This window comes from Pavona decussata, unplaced genomic scaffold (genome assembly GCF_977016875.1).
Source record: "Pavona decussata unplaced genomic scaffold, jaPavDecu1.1 SCAFFOLD_48, whole genome shotgun sequence".
Lineage (NCBI taxonomy): Eukaryota > Metazoa > Cnidaria > Anthozoa > Scleractinia > Agariciidae > Pavona > Pavona decussata.
Genome location: NW_028145470.1, coordinates 272,113 through 294,376, shown reverse-complemented (window position 1 = coordinate 294,376; position 22,264 = coordinate 272,113). Strand labels below are relative to the sequence as shown.

At 37.9% G+C, this 22,264-nt stretch overlaps 1 protein-coding gene across 2 annotated transcripts in view; it reads right to left on the bottom strand.

Annotated features, from left to right (window-relative positions):
* The window catches only part of LOC146481625 (phospholipid-transporting ATPase ABCA3-like), a 41,098-nt gene that overhangs the window by 2,997 nt on the left and 15,837 nt on the right, over positions 1-22,264 (bottom strand). For both annotated transcript variants that reach the window (XR_014864256.1, XM_085107673.1), the window contains exons 17-42: positions 20,897-21,043; positions 20,663-20,752; positions 19,714-19,898; positions 18,991-19,096; positions 18,565-18,644; positions 17,278-17,561; positions 16,690-16,881; positions 15,302-15,387; positions 14,091-14,373; positions 13,036-13,161; positions 11,669-11,785; positions 11,254-11,424; positions 9,864-9,974; positions 8,561-8,661; positions 8,278-8,346; positions 7,566-7,704; positions 6,412-6,483; positions 5,931-6,023; positions 5,367-5,454; positions 4,591-4,694; positions 4,321-4,350; positions 4,059-4,216; positions 3,186-3,252; positions 2,407-2,510; positions 1,530-1,622; positions 830-1,026 (exon numbers count right to left, since the gene is read on the bottom strand). Coding sequence is in view for 1 of the 2 variants with exons in the window: in XM_085107673.1 (XP_084963799.1) it covers positions 830-1,026; positions 1,530-1,622; positions 2,407-2,510; positions 3,186-3,252; positions 4,059-4,216; positions 4,321-4,350; positions 4,591-4,694; positions 5,367-5,454; positions 5,931-6,023; positions 6,412-6,483; positions 7,566-7,704; positions 8,278-8,346; positions 8,561-8,661; positions 9,864-9,974; positions 11,254-11,424; positions 11,669-11,785; positions 13,036-13,161; positions 14,091-14,373; positions 15,302-15,387; positions 16,690-16,881; positions 17,278-17,561; positions 18,565-18,644; positions 18,991-19,096; positions 19,714-19,898; positions 20,663-20,752; positions 20,897-21,043 (3,293 nt within the window). In the remaining variant the exon portion in view is untranslated. The remainder of the gene's footprint in view (positions 1-829; positions 1,027-1,529; positions 1,623-2,406; positions 2,511-3,185; positions 3,253-4,058; positions 4,217-4,320; positions 4,351-4,590; positions 4,695-5,366; positions 5,455-5,930; positions 6,024-6,411; positions 6,484-7,565; positions 7,705-8,277; positions 8,347-8,560; positions 8,662-9,863; positions 9,975-11,253; positions 11,425-11,668; positions 11,786-13,035; positions 13,162-14,090; positions 14,374-15,301; positions 15,388-16,689; positions 16,882-17,277; positions 17,562-18,564; positions 18,645-18,990; positions 19,097-19,713; positions 19,899-20,662; positions 20,753-20,896; positions 21,044-22,264) is intronic.

The following is a 22,264-nucleotide window of genomic DNA, read 5'->3' as shown; positions in this document are numbered from 1 at the left end:
TCAGTCCTGTACTATTCTTTACACACTAAATGGGGTTTCCTTTCAATTAAGCGGACGTATACAGTAAAATACCGGATATAAGAACCTGTGGGCTGCACTTACATGGCACATAAGGAAGGGACCACACCCACATTTAACTAGTTGTCGGACCAGTAACAAGTACCATTTCCTCTTAAGAAAATAAAAACTTATTAGAACTTAAATACACTCTGTAGCTACATACCTCGTTAATCGAATAACGTATATAGCCTGGAAAAATGCTAGAATCATATTTGCACGTTTTTACTGTATCGATCTTAAAACGTGTTTTACTGACACTCAATAAAGGAGCAAATTTGACAGCAGACATGTTTAACCTGCATTAAGGGGGAAGTGTAATTCTATTTAACAATTAGATTATGAGCTCGCAGCCCGAATCAGGTATCATGCATAGAAATCGAGAGCGAATAATCTAATTTTTTTAGTATAAATCTACTAGGCGTTCAAAACTAAACAAGTAAATTATCTATATCCTCATCGCAGGCACTTCGAAAACGCAACGAAGCGGCCGCCATTTTGTTGAAAACCGCTACTCACTATCTATCACAGAATAGATAGCGAGTAGCGTAGCCAATCAGAGAACGGCATTCGTGATGGAACACTAGTAGATTTATACTAATCATAATTAGTATAAATCTGCTAGCGTTCTATCACGAATGCTGTTCTCTTATTGGCGATGCTAATTACTATCTATTCTGTTAAAGATAGTGAGTGGAGCGTGGCCTGACCTATTTATGTCATTATTCAATAAAAACGTGAACCTGTCTTGTTGTTAAGTACTTTGCCTCACCTCCATTAAGCGGCTTCTGAGGTTCGTTGACCTCAGGTAGTTCAGCATTAACCGCTGGATTCGTGTACACCATAGCAGAGGGCGCATTACCAGCAGGCACACTGGGGGGTGGGGCAGGGAATCCATTTGCTACAGGCTGAGAGTTCATGGGGGGGCCGCTTGCAACCTTGATCATAAGAGTGTAGCCTGTGCCATATCTGCAGTAACAAGCAGTTCATCAACATTACATTTATTTAGTAATTTAGGATTTCATCCATAGACTCCACTTATGTCCAGAAATGCACCTAACCTTGAATTTGGGTACTTCATATAAGACAGACCTTTTTGTCATTTTCATTTGACTTCATGTTTGACAAAATTATTTGTGTTATGGTAAGAATTAAGGTTAGAGGACACCTTGTGATGTCTATCATACAGTTTATGCATCTCATTACCGTGATTCCTGGATATATCTCATACTCAATCACAAGTTAGGGTCACCTTGTACTGCATAATAAACAACAACACAGAAATAGGCTAATTCTTTCGATATATTAAATTCAGCTTGACAATGAGCCCAAGAGGACACAAACAGAGACAATTAAATAATCAGGTTTATTCAGTTCTGTTGTTTGTGTCCTCTGAATTTCGATATGAAGTTGAATTTTAATATTTCGAAAGAAGCTTATTGCTTTCCTTTGAGTGGTCACATGACTCATACCTGCTCTTGAGGTGTTGAGTGGATCCCAGACATTTGAACTTTCCGTTCACCATGATCGCCAGCCTCGTACACAGAGCCTCGCACTCCTCCATGCTAAAATAAAAACAGAGTAAAATAATTAATACCCTTTAAAAAAAATACATCAACTTTATGGTTGAGGTAGTAGGCAGTTTACTAGAAGCGCCTGTGATGATTGTTCTACGTTAAAAAAAAAAAAAAGAAGAAGTAAGCAATATTAAAGTTGAGTACTGTAGATAATAAAAGGATCAAAACTGGCGATGCTTGACCAAACTCTTAACCCTTTAAACCCTAACAGTGATCAGCATCAAATTTCTCCTTGTAATATCAATGCTCGTTCAATCCTTGAGGTCATGAAAATTAAGGATATGATCACTCAAGGTGACTTTTCTTGATGTTGTAATTACTTCTTCACAGTGAGTTTATAAGAAAAGTGTGGGGACAAGATAAGAGAATTTGTTCTTTGATATTAGGGTTAAAAGGGTTAATTAACAAACAAAAACAACAGGGTTAAAAGAACTGATCAGTTCAGTAACTGACCATATACCATTAACCTGGGTTTGAAGATTGTTAAGTTGTCAACTGCCATTATTACAAACAACATTCCTTTTCAGGAGTGGTCTCGCACTGACATACATTCAGCTGTTTACTGTATTCACCTTTTCAAATACTGAGAATAGTCGCGCATTTTTTTACTACAAGGAACGATAAATGGTTTCCAGCGATGTATATGGCGAGTGAGTGTTTTAGACCAAAGAAGCAAACCAATGGGTCAAGTCACTTACAAATCTATGATCCTAAACTATCCTGCAAGACTGATTAGATGTGCTATAAATCGCATATACTACAAGACGTGTACCTGTGAGAGGTGAGCACAATTGACCGGCCTCCTTTCATGACAGTCATTAGTGAATCCCACAGAAAACGGCGAGCTACAGGATCCATACCAGTGGTGGGTTCGTCCTAACACAAAGCAAGTTCAACACTCAATCTGTTGTACTACTTTGGCAAAATTGCCATGGCGGCAACCCTTGTAAGCAGAAGTTTGTTAGACGCGTTGCTAATTTCCGGCAGGTAAACCTATTCCATATAGTGGCCGATCCATATTAGCAAAACTGTGTCAAATGTGACGTTACACGCTTAACTGGGATGGTTGCGAGAAAAACAGTCTATCCTAAACCTAACAATGTAGCAATTGACTCTATCCAGTTTTCTTACACGGACAATTTTAACTAAAAAATACTGGATTAACCATCAATAAACAGAGAGAAAAGAAAATAATAACAACTCTCACCAACTAGACAGCATCTCTTTGCACTCTACATTTTTTTGTCGACACTTGCTAGTGGGCAAGCCACTTTAGAACGGGTTTAACGTCAATACGACAAGGTTCATTAGAAACAACTAACTTTGTCCCTACTGTCAAGGGGTCCCCAAGGGGTCCCTGCATTTGGAATCTGACGGTAGTTTGAAAAATGTCATTAACGTTTATACATTAACAACCTTAAGACTATCTTAATTTGATTAACACTTGTTTAAATTTATCCTAATCAACTGTAAACATGTGTAATTTTGTTTTGATACTATAGGGAGAAAGTGAAAATTAGCTGTAGTAGTATCAGTTACTGTTTAACTCACCAAAAACACAATGGGAGGATTTCCAACCAGTGCAATAGCAGTGCTTAGTTTTCTTTTGTTTCCACCACTGTGAATTGAAAATAATTAAATATTGAAATAATTATTTAAAAAAAAAACCACATGCTTACTTGGCCTGTAAAACAAGCACTATGTACATTTTTAAAAATCCTCAGCAGCCTTTTGTTTCATTTCGCTAACAAAAACGCCAAAAATATAAATGGTCGCCTACTTCTCAAAATGACCTGCTCTTTCTGCAACTGGCGACCTATCTTCCAAATTTGGGTGGAATTTGCAGAAATGACAGACCACTCCCACAAATAGAACTTTGCATTTCATAATTCACAAGTTCACCGGTTTTAACTCCCAGCGCAAATGAGAAACACGTATAACGTAACCAATGGTTACATTCTGCACCTTGGAATTAGCGTGTTATCGCACAACACAGTAAAGAATTTTAAAAACCCTTGTCAAAGACTTGATTGAACAACTGTTGAAAACGTCATCATAACCAATCCACTCGAATTCAGTGCAAGGACGGTGTCTACTAATTCAAAAGTATTTTGGCGTGGTTTATGCATATGCGGGAAAAAGAAGATCTTAGTAAGTGTTAATGAAATCCAAAAAGAAAATTGGGGCTGAAACTTAATTATCTCCGAAAAATACGTGGTTACCACTTATTTTCCATATGGATTTCAATAATACTTGCTAAGATCTTCTTTTCCCGCATATTCATAAACCGCGCCGGCAAAAATACCTTTTGAATTAGTAGGCACCGTTCTTAAGAAATAAGAGTTTCTCAAACCATCCTGTGATGCGCATAACGTATGCGCATTAGCAAAAGGAGGCACCGTGAATAACGATGACATTACTCGCCTGTAGTCTCCACACAGTTTATCCGCCCACTTGGTCAGATTCAGATGTTCAATCGTTCCCGACACCACGTCTTTGATTTTGTCTGGCCGTACACCGCGGAGATTCGCGTACATCGTCAGCATTTCACGGCCAGTCAGACGTTCAATGAGGGCGTCAAACTAATGACAAAAGCGACAAAAAGCACGATAAACTGATCTGCAAATAAAACATTGCTAAACATCACTGATACACAGTATCACAAAGAAAACGAAGAGCAACTTACTTGAGGGCAATAACCAATTCTCTGCTGAACCTAAAGATTGGAAAAAAAACGTTAGCAAAAAGAATAAGTGAACTATTATAAGGGAGAGCTGTACAGAAAATGACAGTGGTACACACAGTTTATTAAGGCGACCATCAGCCCAGGGAAAAGGTTCTGTGTTAGTTGAAGATCGTAGAATTGAAGAATTGGGATTGAAGACTAAACTTGGCAAACAAAGGAAATCGAGAGCCAAAAGGTACATTGTGTAGTGCCAAACTCATTGGTACAAACCTGTCTTATATTGGTTTGAATATTGTATCCATCCAGAAAAGCTGTCCCTTCAGTAATGCTCAGATCTCCGGTTAACATGCTGAATGTTGTAGTTTTGCCCGCACCTATAAATGCAGCAAAGAATCACTCACCAAATATCAGCACAGCTCACACTTTACCCTTACAACTCAGTGATTATTCAAACTGCTGTCAGCCAGCGGACTCGATAAGTAAACGACAATCAGGAATTCAGTACACAGTCGAATCTTTATTAAGCAGTCACCTTCTATTAAGCGGTCAGTTGTCAAAGTCCCAAAACAAAAACGTCCCTTAATTAATGTTATTTTGGCCTCTAAATAAGCGGTCATCTCTAACGAGCGGTCGCGGTTATCCTTTACTTAGTCCCAAAGAGTTGTTTCTATTGTCTTGACCTGTTTTAAACTGTTACTTCGTGAAAGGAAACCACTCAAATACGGTAGCGAATAGCGCTCCAGGCAATTGAATTTCTAACGACCTACAATAGTAACCTTAGGATCTTGTAGTTAATGTTGTATTAGTTCGTTTCTATAGCATGGTCTCCTTTGTCATGTCATTTTATTGCTGCAGTTCTTAACCAAGTAAGTGATTGTCTGAGTGCTTTTGTGCAAAAACTGTACACTAACTTATTAAATGTTATATAAATGTTGTTTTTATTGTGTTTGACGTGTATTCTGTGCAATCTGTATTAAGCGGTCACTTAGCCATTCCCCGAGGGTGACCGCTTAATACAGGTTTGACTGTATTTAATGTTTCCTTACCATTAATTCCCAGCAAACCAAAGCACTCTCCGCGAGGGATTCCCAAACACAGATGATCAACAGCAGTGACTTTTGTACCTCCATAGACCTGAACAGAAGAGCACGAACATTACGATAAGAACATCACATTACCCGCGTGAACACGGCTTTCGACAAATAAGGGCGGGCAAGTTTAGGAAGTTAAGGGTTGGGTAAAATGCTTAATGACGTAAACATTTCATTGGGTAGTGACAGAGGTGGGATTAACATTGGGGAAACTTTGGCACGTGCTCAGAGGCCCTGCGCTTCAAGGGACCGTGCAGCACTGGGGGCCATCTGAATCATTTGCAAACTTCCCACACTATTGGTCGAGAGAACAAAACAACAAACAACAAAACAATGCTCCTAGAGAATGAAGCTGCAGGTTATCAGGGTCCAGTGAAAATAGAGCTTTGAACAGGTGCAGCCCTACTAGTGGCAGTACAAAAGAAACAGAAAACAAAGCTCTAAAAATAGGAATGCAGTTTACTTCAGCGCCTGCTATGCAACCTGTAATGATAACATGCTAAGTTGTAGTTCTCTCACCTTGGTCAAATCTTTCAACACAACAGACTGTTTCTGAAACTCTTCGGATGCCATGTCCTTAATACGCTTGCGCTCACTTTGGACATCCTCGTCCTGGTGAACAAAACATTCCATTTGGCTAATTATTATAACAATTCCTTAATGCAAGACATTCTAACTCTTTCACTCCAGAGAAAACCGTAGTTTCCAGTGGATGTTATTCGAGTCTGCGCATGAAATCCCCACGTTGTAAAAGGCGGTTCTAAATTTGGCTCTGTGGATGAAACCCTTCAACGCTCTCACTGAAATGAAAGTAATTGATTTACTTTTTTAATGTTCGTCCTGTAAGTCGGTAATTAGGATCCTTGTTAAAAAATTTAAAACCGAACTATTCGGCAGTCTCATTGACAAGTTCAAAACGTAAAAGGATATCTTGGGTTGTTTGGCTTAATGTTCCGTTTAACTGTTTATTTCCAGTTTCAGTGTCAAGCTTGTCATGTACCTCATTGCTCTGCTGTTGTGACTGGAATGTTCCAGCAGGTGTATTTAACCTGGCGCCAATAAAGAAGTTCACCTGGATAAATACAACACCATTGTACATTAGTCTCTTAATTCACTTGAAAATTGTTGTTCTTAATTATAACACATCGATTAATAGGCCATTTTACAGTTCTGTACTAAGTGACCTGGCCTTGGATTGTAAGCGAGGCTAGGGGTGACCTTGTTTTGATACAGACCTCACTGCTTTTCATATGTAGATCATGCTGTTCTTATGCTAACTAGTTTGCATTTACACATTAAAAGCAGTGAGGTCTGTATCAAAACAGGGTCACCCTCAGCCTCGCTTCCAATACAAGACCAGGTCACTAAGCACACAACTGAAAAAGAGCCTATTTCCACCCGCTCTAACTGGACGAAACACGTCACAAGGTACAACATTGCACAACGGTTATCAAGTGATAACATTTGTCCGCTTCAATCCCCTCTCAAAATTTCACAGGTTCCCTCTCGGCCAACCGTTCATTTTTCGGAAAATATTTCAACCTTGGGCTTGAATTTTTCCTCCGATATACCAGCCGCCTGAAATGGTTTATTTAACTAAATGGATTCTAACTTGCTAAGAAAGTGAGAAGAGTGTTGATAAAATAATTTTCGGGAGAATTTGTCTTAGGTTTTCCTCATCCACTGCAGAATAAAGAGCTCGGTCAGACCTCTACACAACCTACTGTCCGTGTTATTTTGTCTCGGCGATTTCGTCTTTTCGTCTCCTTTTTGGCCGACTTGAGATTTTTAACCCCTAGCTATGGTAGCTATAAAAATACCGTGTTTTGCTTTGTTGCAATTTAACAGAAGCGAGTCTTACGGCCTGCTGATGAAATGTATTTACCATTTGTCATTTGACGTGTTCATTTTAGGCATGGAAAACCGACAAATATGGAAACTGGTCTTAATATAAGAAAACTTGTCTAAAATGAATCCGGTGAAGGAAGCGTTTTCCTCAAATCAGTATCTCAATTATTCTGTCTAAAACAAAGACAGAAACAGTGACTGCCAATATTTCACATTTAAGTAACCCGCCCAGCGAACGGATAATTGACCATGAACGCGATTCATCCAACAAAAGAATAATCTGCTATAAGGTTAAGTTGTCCTCACCTCAACCAAAAGCACCAAAATGAAGAGCACAAGTCCTTCCACAAACATAAAGAGCGCCATTTGACCGATCCCTGGGCGCTCCCAATCCAAGGCATTGTCAGTGTAGTTTATCTTTTGCGCTTGGCACACCATAGTCATCCTGTTGAAATATCATTAGAACAGTTACTTTAATCTGATCTAAAAAAGCCATCAAGAGAAAATCTTAAATTTAATTTTGAAAAATATTTTTAAACAAAACGTTGCAAGGAAAAGGACTACACATAAGAACTACCTTGTACAGCATAACAAACAGCACCAACTACTTAAGAGTTAGAACCAAATTGTACAGCATAATAAAAAGTAAAACAAGAAAGTACTGTTCATAACCTTTAATTCATTAGAATGGCTACACTTCAGATCACATTTCAATGGTACGATGAGTACACAGTGTCCAGTGGCTACAAAGCAGATCAACATGCATACTCTCCTTACTGTTCTCCATTCATTTCTTATCACATAGACCCTATGCAAAAAAGTATTCCTTTGTTTGCATTCAAATCAGACTTACTAAACTCTTTGTTGAGGGGAATTTGTTTCAACATCAAGATATTTTATCATTTAGTGATTATCTTCTTTATTCTCATTACCTTCATGTTTGACCAAGAACTGATATTGTAAGGAGAAATTAGATGCTGATCACTATTGGGGCCTACACTGCTAATGTTGTACTTACTCTGTAGATTCAGTGCAGAGTTTCCGGTATCCATAGTTACTGTTCAAGTCCACAAAACTGTAAGCCAACCTGTAAGTACAATGTCGAGATCTCAAATTGTGCCCTAGTATTCATCCTGGAATTTATCTATTTACCATTCTTTGCCCCCAATGTGTTATTACAATGAGATAATAAATGATTTTAATAAATGTAAAGTTTGAGATTTAGAAGGAGGTTGAAAGGAATAAGGATGAAAAATGAACTGGAGAGGTCTATTTTTTTTATCACTCAACAAAACACTTACGTATAAGTGGGTATCAGCATGAAGAAGTAATGGCAAACGTCAGCTTCCTCCTTCGTGTCTAGCGACGGCAATTGTAAAACAAACACTGTGATCAGCATTCCCTGTAAACAAACAGAATTGTTCAACGTCCACATCGAAATAAGGAAGTCACATACGAAATCCAGGGGTGTGTCTTCAGGGTTTCTCAGATTTATTAATGATTCATGAAGAAAAAAACAAACGAAATCACTACAGTGAATGAGTTACTTCTCAATGTGTGGAAATTGGATGAAACTCTTTGCATTAAACTCTTTGCAGAGTACGACACTGCAAACAAAGTTGACAAACAATGCATAGTGGAGATTCTTTTGCTTCTTTTAATTTTAAGTCTTCTTCAATTCTTTTACTTTCTTGTCTTCCTGTTTTGGGTGAATTTTTGAAAGACATAGATACCGATGACTTAGCACTTCACGTAAATTCTCTAACAATCAGTTCATTGATGAAAAGAGAAAGATAGTCACCAAGAGACTTTACACGGAAAGATTTTTGACGCACCGTTATTGCTTTAAAAGTTGCTATCATGTAACACAGTGTTGGTCAATTTTTAAAGAAGCAAGTTGCGGCAAACACGATACAAGTTTTTTTGTTTAAAACAAACAAAACGTTGCCCCAACGGAATGATACGTTAAAAGTTGTCCACACACTATGTTGCGTTAAAAACCGCCATTTGATTTCACTCATGATAATGGGTTTGTTTGTTTAAATTTAAAATCAACTCCGTAGCACAAATATAACACAAATAGGACTTTGGCATCCATGTCTGTCAAATATGTGGTCTTTTGCTTTTAATGGTTTCTTTCGAATTGCCATAAATTAATTTGTGGTGAGCACAAAGCTAGCACCCACATCCCTGGGAGGATACAATTCAATCCTGCCAGTAGAATAATGCGTAGTTGTTTAATGTCGATCATGTTCTTATCAGTGCTAAATTAGCGGCTACAGTAGCATTAAAGTGCCTATGAAGTAAAAAAAATGATTTATGTCTATTTAAAAAGCCTTCTCAAAGTGACGAATAATGGAGTTTTCTTTTCTGAAAGTCGTTCCAGAGATATTCACGTTTTCGTTAAAAAAACTGATGACGTCACAGATCGTCTGAGTACAAAGATATGTCACAAAATGAAGAATATCTCGGGAAATAATGGAATGATGCTGCTCGCACTTTGCACCAGTAATGTGCGCCAGGTAAGAAACAAAATGACAACCATTTTGATGTCTCCATGGCATTACTCTTGGCCCCAGTCCCACCTCAATGACTTTCACTTACCATGCTGAGAATGGAGAGCTTAAACACTGTTATTGCGTAACCCACCAGTGGGTTGTTGAACACGAACGACAGGCAATACACGAACGGCAAAACACATAAACCAAACAGAATCTGAAAACAATATGAAACATTTGTATGCTTAGTAGTTGATGGTAATTTAAAGGCCAGAAAATTTGTATCTGTTAAGCAGCCTCAATCTTTTCGTTGTAAGGCGTGCACAAGCTCAAAGTTTTATAAAGTACTAACATCGTTTAACAAACAGCGAACAGAAAAGTGTACTGCTGAGGAGCTTTCATTTGAATGGTCACACTTAATGTCAATGTGGGACTCTGCCTTACATTCCACTATTTAGAGGTTGCTTTTTTCCCTTATCTTCTACATGGGTCAGTGCTGCTGAAACATGTAAAGGTGAAATCGTAGAACGCCGATGAAAATCATCTTATCAAAGGAGCGCGAAGTCATTGTAGACTGCAAAGCAATACTCCATGACTGACACATTTACTTCTTCGTGACAAACCTGTGCACATTACTGAAGACAGTATCTCCTAATACAGCGGTAGTTTTGCGCAGTTTATGGCTACGCGGGAAAATATCTAAGCAAGGGTCATAAGAATCCAAAAAGGAAATTGAGGATAACCACGTATATCTTCAGAGCTAATTGTGCAATAATAATTCCGTAAGTTTAAATACAAACAATGTGCGGAATTGCTGTTCAAATTGAAGCTCCATTTTCTCTAAAAAATGCTTGGTTACCCGTAGTTTTCTTTTTGAATTCCAATAACCCTTGCCCAGATATACTTTCCGTATATAGTCGTAAATCGTACAAAAAATATTTTTATTTTAGTTATATTTGAGTAAGTTTTCGGACCACGCCGAGATGCGCAGAACGTATGCGCAGTGGCAAAAAAGAGGCACCGTCCTTAACTGAAACACATCACTAGTTATTTGTAGTTGCCACCACAGGATGTCAAGGCAACCGAAGAAAATGTTTGCGTCCCTGTGACAGAAGGTTGCAAATAACCAAAACCTGTTAGCAGTAAGTTGTAATGAAGTATTGAGAGTGGTTTGCTTAGGTCTTGCTTTACTACGCTTTGTGATTGGTTAGCAGAACTCACCCTGCTTTCTTAACCAACGCTTATCTTGACTTCCTCGCATACGTTTTCCCTCGCTTGGCGCTGGTTACATGGTTTTGTTTCGAAATCTGACCGGGGTTTGGTTCACTCTGATCAGATAGAGTAATCGATCCCTCAGGCTATGGTTTTACTACAACCAATTGAAAACACCTCTATGTCTCCAGAACTACTTATTTTTACAGTTACTTCGAAGAACAAAATTCAAGGCTGTAAGATGTCCTTGTTCATTTGAAGACTTGTGCCTTATTTTTACTTACAAGCAATAAAAAGACCACTCCCAGCTCATCTTGATAAGATTCCACTTGAAATGCAGCAAACAAGATGAGGATGACAAGGCAAGGAACCAAGTAGTTGATGAAGTCCCAGGTGTACGTAGCAAACCAGTAACTGAATACATCCACTCCGCTGACAAACTGCAGATGCTTGGCCTGAAATCACATGTAAACTCTCATTTCAATTCAACTCAACCTGTGGGTATTGGGTTTGGATCTCAGCCTCGTTGACGGGTGGATTTAATAAAATGTATTGCATTTGATGAAAAGACTGATAAGTGGAGCAACGTATGTTTTGTGTGTCAGGAAAAAACACAGTGGGTTAACGACCAGCCTTAAACTTAAACCACTACACATCCACAAAATAAATACAAATGATTGATTATTTTGATTATGTTACCTTGGAAACTCTTTCCTGTACAATGAATGTGATAAAACTGGCTGCCATGTAAGCCATCCCCAGTGCAAGGAATATAGCAAGCAAAAGAGCGGAGAAATCTGCTGTCACATTGTCGGCCTAACCAAATCAGACAGAAAAACCATTGATAAATCACCAAATGCCTTACAGGAGGAAATTTTCGAACATCAAATTTGGGCGTTTTCGCGTGTGAAAACTTGTTGTCGCGAAAAAAAGACGTAGCTTGTATAAGAGAAGAAATGTTCATTGAATTCTCTAAATTTATGAAAAAAAATTAGAGCCGCAACAATTCAGATCGAGGTGGAGGGTCGAAGGGCCTGCAACTGTCGCTATAAGGGGTTCAAAATACCAAATTTGCGTTATGCAAACACCCACGTTTTCAAACATGCCTGGTGGAGCACGCTCTCTAACCCCCCTAAAAGCTCACACTGACTTACAACCAGTAAGCTATAAAAAAATCCGGATCTGCCCCTGCGAAAAATATCACCTTTCCAAAATGGGGAAATCAAATAGTCTTATAAATTTTGTTAAGCGGTACTACACAAGCGTAAGTGAAAATGTCGCTATCAACAAAAGCGAGAATTGAACTGCACTTGCAAATGCACCCAGATGGATAATTTTCCCCTCTCTTTCAGGAGCAGCTAAGTACCACTGTTTAGTGCCTCCCCTCTGTGTTGAAAGTTACACATGAAATCGTACGCTACATGAAGGTATCAAGGATCATTGTATAATGCAATTCCAGGGATTTGATTGGCTCAGTGGCCATGGTATAGAGCCATTATACCATGTCGGACAAATAGAAGACCATTAAATTATCTTCTGGTTGTTCTTCCAAAGCAAAATCAGCGAGATCTAGCAATATTTCTTAATTTTTGTTTATAAAACAATTATTCCACGCACGCCTTTTGGATGTAAGATGATAAAAGCTAACACGGCGCTACGCGCCTCGTTGACCATCTATAATCTAATACCCAACGTGCGCTCTTGGAATAATTGTTAAATGTCTGGCCTGGGCCCAGTTGCTAGAAGCATGGTTAGCGCTAACCCGGGTTAAATACCATAACAACTTATAGGTTTTAATACCTCTTAACCAATGGTTAGCGCTAACCATGCTTCGAGCAACTCAGCCCTGGTTGTTGAAAGAGCGGTTACATTTATTCAGTGGGTAAGTCGCTATCCAGCGGATAAAATGTGTTAGTTACATAAGATTACATTTTATATACTGGAAAGCGATTTATCGACTGGATAGAGTAATCAGCTCTTTGAACAACCGGGGCCTGATTAATATCCACGTGGAACTGTACAATCAGTCAGTATAACAGATAAGACAGAGAACTTTGCTGACTAACTTTGTTTTGTACGGTGTTTGGCAGAGGATGGTTTGTGACCTCAATACCATAAGATGAGTCTCCCATTGCATCAGTAAGTAGGATGTTACTCATGGCACTCAGCGCTTCTGCTATGGTGTGAAAACCCTACAAGATAAAATCATTTATTGTACTGTTAGAAATGAGGTGGTTTAGTGGTTAATTTGTCACACTTCAGAGAAAAGGGACTTTTGATCCAAGAGCAGCTGGTCTCTGTATAAGCTAATAGCAATAAATGCATGCAACACAAATTCTATACTAGTACAAATTCTATACTATAACAGTTGCATCGACTGGTGTCTGCTTTAAGAGGCCACATTCAGTTTCGCCTGCTAGAATTGGCAAGGTTATGTATTACCTTTGTTTAGAAAAGCGTTAAAATGGGGGCACCCCAGGCAAGGGGACTGTTCTACCATAAGGCAGTGGGGAACGTAAGCAACTACAACGACGACGACAGCAACGAGAACGCCACAAAACAATAAGTTTAATGAGCAAAACAATCGCTCTGCACGTGCGGTATATGTTTTTGTACATTTCATTGCCGTCATCAGCAAATCAGGAATTGAAATGACCACATTCAAGGTTTTGTGGAGAACGTGGGCACACGACAGTGAATTGTTCATTCTTCTTCCTTACTTGAACGCCGTTCCTATCAATTCAGTTCCCGGATACTTCGCCCATATGGTACAAGAGGAACGAATTGGAATAATCGAGGAGTAGTTGAAGTAATACGAAGTTATATTTTCAAGTGACGTTTTCGTTGCCGTTGCCGTTGCCGTCGCCGTTGCCTCAGTCTACCTTCTGTAGAGGGACATCCCCCGTCAAGGAACGTCTACCTTACGGGAAAATATCCTCCATGTAGTGTCTGATTCTACATTGAATTCTATTCAAGGTGTGTGCGAAAGGCTTAATTCAAGAGTACAAACATATACAGAGTAATTACTGAAAAACCCCTCATAAGAGGTTTGTCTGTTTATTCTTATTTTGGAATATGATCAATCGAATGCGACTTTAGTAGACAAAAAAGTGACTCTCACCTCATTGCTATACCAAACGGTGGTTACTGTGTCAGGATCTTTAGTGTCTGTACCAGCCCTACTGCTGTTAGTCTTGTTTGAAGACATACTCATGTTTGGAGACAAACTCATCTTTGAAGTCATGGGAGCAAATGTGAAGCCAACCACATAGACGTTGAAGTAATTTGAAGCATTGCTGTCTTCTAAGACGTACTCAGAGAAGTAAGTGTTTAGGTTCTTCAACTCCGTGCCTGGACATCCAACTGCTGAGCATGTTGTGTCTTTGTCAATTTTCTCATTAGGTCTGAAACAATACAGATGAAGTAGTACAGTTCAGTTGAAGTTGTTTCATCCTGAGCTAGTTTCAAATGTAATTTTCTCGGTTGCCTTGTGTAGTTAGTTATGGCAAAGTGATAGAAAGAAAACAGAGTGAGTCGAACCGCCATATCCAGCTGTATTGTTTTTTAGGGCTGGGAACATTCTTCTGTTGTTCGTTCTTTTGTCCTCTCGACCAACCATGCAAGACGCTGCAAACGGTGCAGGTCGCCCTACTTTGAGCCGCACCAAAAAAAAAAAAAAAACAAGAGGGGGGAGGTGTAGTGTCCAGGTCTCATGAGACCACTCATTAATTCTTAGTATGCAATCGCAAGGTGATGTAAGGGAGACAAAAATGTTAGCATAAGGACAGTTACAAGAAGGGTCACAGCAAAGCAGGACGGGCGAACTTCGTAGAGCCAGATTCGGAACCCTACACCTTGCTATTAAGTAACACCTGATCAGAGGTTTTGGTAAAATTTATTTTAATGAGAACTGTACTTCTAATCCCAGACAAATTTTGAACCTCAAAACTGCTTCAAAGGATATTCTTAGAAATGTTGGGCCGATTATCGTCAATGAAATGCCCAGTAACTGCAGAAATGCTGGAAAGTTAAATGGGAAACATTTTCCTGGAAAGGAAGCTCACACCTTCAACCTATGAAAAATTAATCTTATCTTGATTTTTTCACTGTTTGTGCCTACAGAAATTATTAGATCAATCCTTCTTGATTATTTGCAGCATAGTTAGATTAATATTCTTGAAACTTGTACGCAAACAAAGGGGAAAAAATAAATAAATAAAGACAGCACCTCTGTTACAATAGCCGTCACATGAAAAATGGGTTTATTACTGCAACGGGCTCCTGACACCCATTCTTCATTCAAACATCACTGAGTAACATGAAAGTACATACGCATTTGCTAGGATGCATTTGGGGCAGTCATTGTAGCCAAAGTTGTAATCTTTACACTTCTCTGGCTTCAGAGTCTTATTGCTAAACTGAAATTAAAAGAAAAAATAGATCATCTCCCTGGCTTGATCCCACCAATGCCTTGGTACAGTATTAGAATGTACAAAAACCCGGCTTTGTATATTTTCACCACAAAAACCCGTTTTGCTTTACATAATTGACGCCACTTTATCAAAGTTGCTTATAGTTATATCAAACACTCGTCACAGTGTTTCATCACAATATCAAAAACCTCGAAGTTCGTCAAAAATACTTCGCTACGAGTCGTATTTTCAACTCTCTTCTCCGAGTTTGGTATGTGATGAAACACTGTGTCTTGTGTTTGATGTAATATATCTCGCCCAGAACTTGGATAATCTCTCTAGCTGGTTTCGTGACAACGAACGAATGTATCATCAATCTTAAGAAGGGAAAAACTGAGGCGATGCTATTAATTTTTGATAACAGTAAACGGCTAAATCTGTTTCATGGAAAGTCAACTTATAGACTCTCGGTAAATGGTTCTCCCATCAACATTACAACAAGTTACAAGTTACCTAGGCGTGTATCTGGACCCAAAACTAAATTTGACACTCGTTTTCTACAAGAAGGCAACAGGAAGAGTCAACCTGTTACGGCGGAGTGTATTCGCTCTAGTACTGACATCTTTAGTGCCCAACGAATCTACAGAACGGGGATTATGCCGGTGTTAACATCTTGTGGGCATAACAGTCTCGGACAGGCAGAGTCCCTTAACCGCATGATCTACTACATTGAGAACAGAAGCTTAGAAATCATTTCCCTGAAATCCAATTATCCCCAACATTCAGTCCGCAGTTAACAACTTTTTAAATAAGGCTCTCTTGTTTGATTGCTTTTGACAGCAAATTCACTACCTTTAAGTGTAAGAAACATTAACTCTAGAGTATTATTCAGGAAAGCACTAGACGATTTTACTTGTCTACGGGTTTTATTGTAGTTTTTCTAAACGTTTTGTAATTTATTACAAGATTTTGCTTTTCTATGTAGATCTTTTAGTTAGCAGTACTATAGTAATGAAGGGTTATCCTGCATAAATGATGATGATGATGATGATGATTATTATTATTATCATCATCATTTCTCGTTGAAACTGGCTTTCAATTGAGCCTAAGATGAGAAATCTCTTGAATTGCAATTTTATTTTCCAAATAGGCCTCCATCAAGAGCTTAAGAACCAGCTCAGTCGTAGGAACATAAAATTTCATGGCGTCTTAGCAGAAATCTAAGAAGTTCATATTTCAGAAATTCATACGCACAGGAATAGCACAATTGTTCTTTTACATAAATACTTCAAGTAAATAACAACTCACAATTGCTTTACACTCGGCATTGAGTACAAAATACTCAAAATTGCAGCAGGATGTGGATTCATTATGACTGTAGCTGAAGCTCTTGCCTCTGACCAAAATGCCGCTACCATTGTTGCCGTCTCGAATTTTGTAAACTCCAGATGTAATATTTTGGACATCAACTTTCACACTGGTCAAGTATGTTTCTGCTTTCTGAAAAATAAGAACATTGGAGTAAAACATTAAAAAAATGCATTCCAAATTTTCTTGAAACCGCAAAAACAAGTTATGTACAAAAACTGCCTTCCAAAAGTACAAATCTTAGAGTTCGAGAAATAAGAGTTTCATTGAAAAATTGCATACAATAACAAAAGGAAATCGTCATCCACTATAGTCGCTATTTTGCAGCCCTAAATGTTTTATGGCAAACAGCATCTTATATATTTCTTTCCTGAGGATCAATTTTTCCCATTTTTTTAGAATATAGGACAATAACTAAAATGAAACCCATGCACACCTTACACAAGGTTTGGTTTTACACCTAGCAAAAAGCTCCAAAGCATTCGTCTGATTTTTGAAAACTGAAAACAGAGCAGTTAGAAAGATTACCTTCAAGGTCTCTTTCTTATCAGCTAAGCTCAAGTTTCTGAAGTCTGCAAAGAAAGCTTTGGTGTGTACTCCATCCACACTCAAATTAGAGAGCTTGAGAACACGTGGTGGGTCATTATCTCTTGCTGGAATAGTTGTGATTAGCAGTAGACCGAAAAAGACCATAACAAGTGGAAGAATAAGCTGAGTAATGATTGCTTTCTTGTCACGTTTGGAGTTCAGGAATCGTTTCATAAACATTGCTTTGTACTGCTGCCACTTCAGACTAAGACCTGTTTGCAATCCTAGCAAAAGACAGAATAAAATACAACATTCTTTAACACTACATTTAACACCAGTCAAGCTATAAGGCTAATTATAGTCTTACACAATAAAATTAATGACACTTGAGATATTTCATGTGTGAACCCCACCCATCCACCTTAACTTCCATAAATTAAAAAGGGTTTAAGTGCCTCTGATTAACAACAACAAAACCAGTGATACAAGGTAAACCATTTTGTTGATTGGCAAATGTTGCGACTACTTCCACATGACATGACATTATTGGATGCTGAAATAGGCCAGTCAAGATGATAAACAGCAAAAGGGATTATCATGACTCCAACAATTCTCAGGGATTGCAACGAGAAGTGGCTGATTGATCGGTGATTCAACCTCCAGTAATCAGCGCAGAAATATACCTGTTTGTCTTTTTACATATGTCTAACTTTATCTTCCTTGTATGTCTATGTGTACAGCTTCCCTTAACAAGGAAGCCACATTGGGATTCTCATTATCCTATCACTAGGACAACTGTAAGTTAAGCTTAACCCAAGATAGATAGATAGATAGATAGATAGATAGATAATTTTATTGCAAAATATACCTTGCAGCAAATTGGCTAAATTGCATAACTTACCAATTAAAATTTAAAACTTACATTTCTTCCACTATTTAGATAATCGTAAAGATTAAATTAATGCTAATATAATACAAGGAAAAAGTATTAAACAAATTTTACATAAAAACCATAAAATGCATCATGTATTTACACTGGAGCACATTGCAGGAATGAATGACCATTTAAAAAGTTCAGTGCACATCTTTGGAGGTCATAAAAGGGGCATTGTCTAAGGTTGTACTTTGGTTCGTGTCTTGGTGGAATAAGACTACAATTAGAGTTTACGAGTTGGCTGGGATATCGTACCAAACACGTTCTTGCACAGTTCGTAGCACCCGGCACATAAGGTGGATAAATAATTAAAACGTTCCAAATAATTAAAAGTCTATGTATAACCATTATACCTCCTGCCTGCAGTTGTTCAACTTCTTCAATACTAACAATCTGTTCAACTTCTTGACCAGCAACTTCATGATCATGGACCCTGCAAATTATGGAAAAAAAAACAACAACATTCTTTTACTTGTTGGGCTGCAGGGATCATTAAGAACGAGAGTTTGTGAGAACTTAAATTAGTAAGAATACACTGGAGTTGAAAAGATCCTTTGATAGTTGCCTGAAATATTGAATTCTTGTCAACATTTCTCTTACTGAATGCACTCAATCTGTTTACAAGCGCATCCTTACTAGTGGTGCATTCTTTTATTTGTACTAATTTAACTATGAATAGAAGGAAATAGAAGGAAATTAGCAACAACATCATAGTTTTCCAGAAATATTTTCGGTGTAGATTGTTTTATTAAACTACACTGTAAACGAATAAGACTTACAAATCATCCACAGTTTTTTCTGACCCTTCTCCAACCTTCATGAACACTTCTTCCAAAGTTGTGACAGAGACTCCAAAGCTAGCAATGCCATAATCATCCATCTTACCTAAAGGTTGAATTGATACAGGGAAAGAAATTACAAAACAGTTTAGGGGAAACTTTCTTAGATGTGGCAGTTTTAAAGTTCTTCACAAAATTTTTCACGTTTATCCAAAAAAAACCTGATCTCTTCTAAAGGAGATTTGGCTAAAAATTTACTCATTTAAGAGTTAAAATAAATAATCCATGAAATCTGGAAATGAGTTACTCTGACACTACTGGTAATTTTTAGTTTATCAAATAGGACTCTCATGGCAGACTGTTGTAAAAATAAAACCCGGGTGGGGTGGGAGATTCCTGTGATGGAGGTGATCGCCAGAAATTATTGAAAAAAATCTTAAAAGATACTGGAATTCCTTTGCTAGTATGGCTGAAATTCATTTTTTGACCCATTAGGAAGTGATAAATTAGCTGTCACTGCTGAATAGTTCCTGTTCAATTCTTATGCCTCAATAGCCTGAAAGGTATTGCCATTACTCTAATAGGTGTTCATTTTAGATTTTAGCACCCCACACAGTACCAATTCACAACTTTTTTCACTAAAAGATACAAATTAATAATTGACCACTCCTGTTATTTTATAACTCACTATTGATTGTTAATTATTAATATTTTATTCCTTACTTTCAATTTCCTGGAAGAGTGCCTCAAATCCACTGGAGTATTCACCATTCAGAACAAACTCCATCTCTGCACCAACACTGCTAAGTAACTGTGCATTTGGGACATGGTTCATGATCAAACTTGTAACTGAATTCTGATTACAGTTCTCCGTCTTCACTAGTGTTACGTGGTACCCAACTCCATACCTAACATGCATATTAGAATATATTTACAATTTGAAGGTTTTTGTCTCATGACAGTTGATGAGAATGCAACCAAAATCCAATATCCAAATAGGAAAGTCACACTCTACAATGTTCTTTTGAAGTTCAAATGACAGTAGCAGATCTACCTTATTCTTAAGGAAAGTATGGCCCAGAGACATTTTCATCCGAGGTCCACGGGCTCCTGCTTAGTATATGAAGTTCTAAAATATCTGTCACTGAATGGCGTAAGTTGAGTGCCTCTTTACAACTCACTAATAATCAGCTACATGAATCACAGAATGCATGGCAAGTAGAATCAAGCCAATAAGATTGTACGCTGATTACTTATACACAATAATGTGAGGATAACACGCTTTAATGTTCAGTGCATGTTTGAAAAAATAGTCATGTAAAGTAGTGGCTCACATTCTCCTGTTACCAGTGTTACAGTTTTCTCTCATATTAGCATTTCTATGTACGGTGCTTGTTATAAATTCAACTTTATACTTAAAACTGAAGATGACAGAACAGTTGTTGAAACATGTCTTTGAAAATCAAAACTGTTAATATCAGCGGTTTTGCTTTAACTTATAACTTCATTCAAGCTGCTATCCAGACCTTTTCGCCAAAGATCATGAAGTACAAGAATTGCAAACTAGCTGTGATGTACTAAACAAAAAATTCTCTGCACTCAGTTTTATCTCTAACCTGGCAAGGGGACAGGCTGTGTCTAATCTCTTAAAATAATGTCAGTGTACGTGTACCTGCTCTTAAGAAACAGAGAGCTGCCGCAACATCTGAGTTGTCCATCAGCCATAATAGCAATCCTGTCTCCAAGAAAATCAGCTTCATCCCTAATAAAAGTGCAAGATTATGATAACGAATTACCACAGACAAGACAAATTTATGTCAAAGAAAAAATGAGAACTTGCTGTTTTTAACCTGAAAGACTAGATGAAGTTTATGTTGTTCTCTGTATTCATCACTAAAGAGCTTACATGAAGTGAGTGGTCAAAATAATGGTCTTTCCAGCTTTGTGTTTCAGTAGCAAGTCCCAAGTGCCTCTTCTAGCATAAGGGTCCATTCCTGAGGTGGGCTCATCCAAAAACACAGTCTCTGACCCTCCAATAAGAGCAATAGCACAGCTGCAACAGAAAAGGCAAATATGAACATTTTAATAAGAAAATTTGGTAGCTCACTGATGATTTTGTACACAGATACAAGGCTAGGCAAAGGCAGGCTGCTGGGAACAGGGTTTAAGTGAAAGAACAGCCAGATGACAGCCCCACATGACACTCCCTTCAGGTGCAACCTGCTGGAAAGATTCAGACTGCCACTCCCGTATTGGCCTGCCGGCAAAGTCACAGCAAGCGATGCTCACAATTACCAACTAAACAAGACTCTCAAACTTCCCAGGCACAGATTCATGATATCCCAAGATTGATGGATGCTGACAACTACATGTATAAAATTCATAATTTTATGAATAAAATATATTATAGTTGTGGGCAGGTTCACTTAAAGATCATTAGTACATTATAACAACAACAACAACAATTTATTTACAGATTCAGATTATATAAAGGGCTTGTCCCGCAAATAGCCACAAAGCTATACATCAAAATTAAAGTAAATTATATGTAATTTAATTATCATTAATATTACAATAGAAAAGAGATGAAAAGGGAAAAGGAGAATCAGATTATACTGGCAAAGAGAAGGACATGGATGATCAGTTTTTCATTTGGTCAATTATCGTTTCCATTTCAATATAGGAGTCTACAGTTTCAAGTGTATGAAATAACTTTCCTTTTAGGGATTCTTTAAAAGATTTTTTTGTACTTTTTTTAGAGTTGCAGGTATCCCGTTCCAAATCTTGACCCCAACACACGAGAATGCATTTCGTGTGGCATTAATCAATAATGCGAGATTCCTTTGTATAAAAATGATCAGGGGTAGAGGAACGCGTTTTATAGGAATGGACACTAGAAATTCGAGAAAACAGATTCAAAATATTTCTTGGGGCAGTGTTTTCGTTTATATCAAACATGAGGTTGCAAACGGATTCATAATACAAGAATTGTACTGGTAATATTTTTGCTTTAACAAAAAAAGGTATGGCATGGTCGTTTGTTTCAGCAAAATATATTAGCCGCAATGCGCGCTTTTGAAGAACACGAATTTGATCAAGGAAGGTTTTACATGCATTGCCCCAAGAAATGAGACCATAAGTTATGTAAGGTACGATTAGAGACATTAAAGCAAAAATTTAGAATTACAGACACTAGAAAATATTTCCTTTAGTGTTTAACTCTACCAACATAGTAATAAATTTTATTGTGGCTACAAGTCTGTCTCGTTATCGT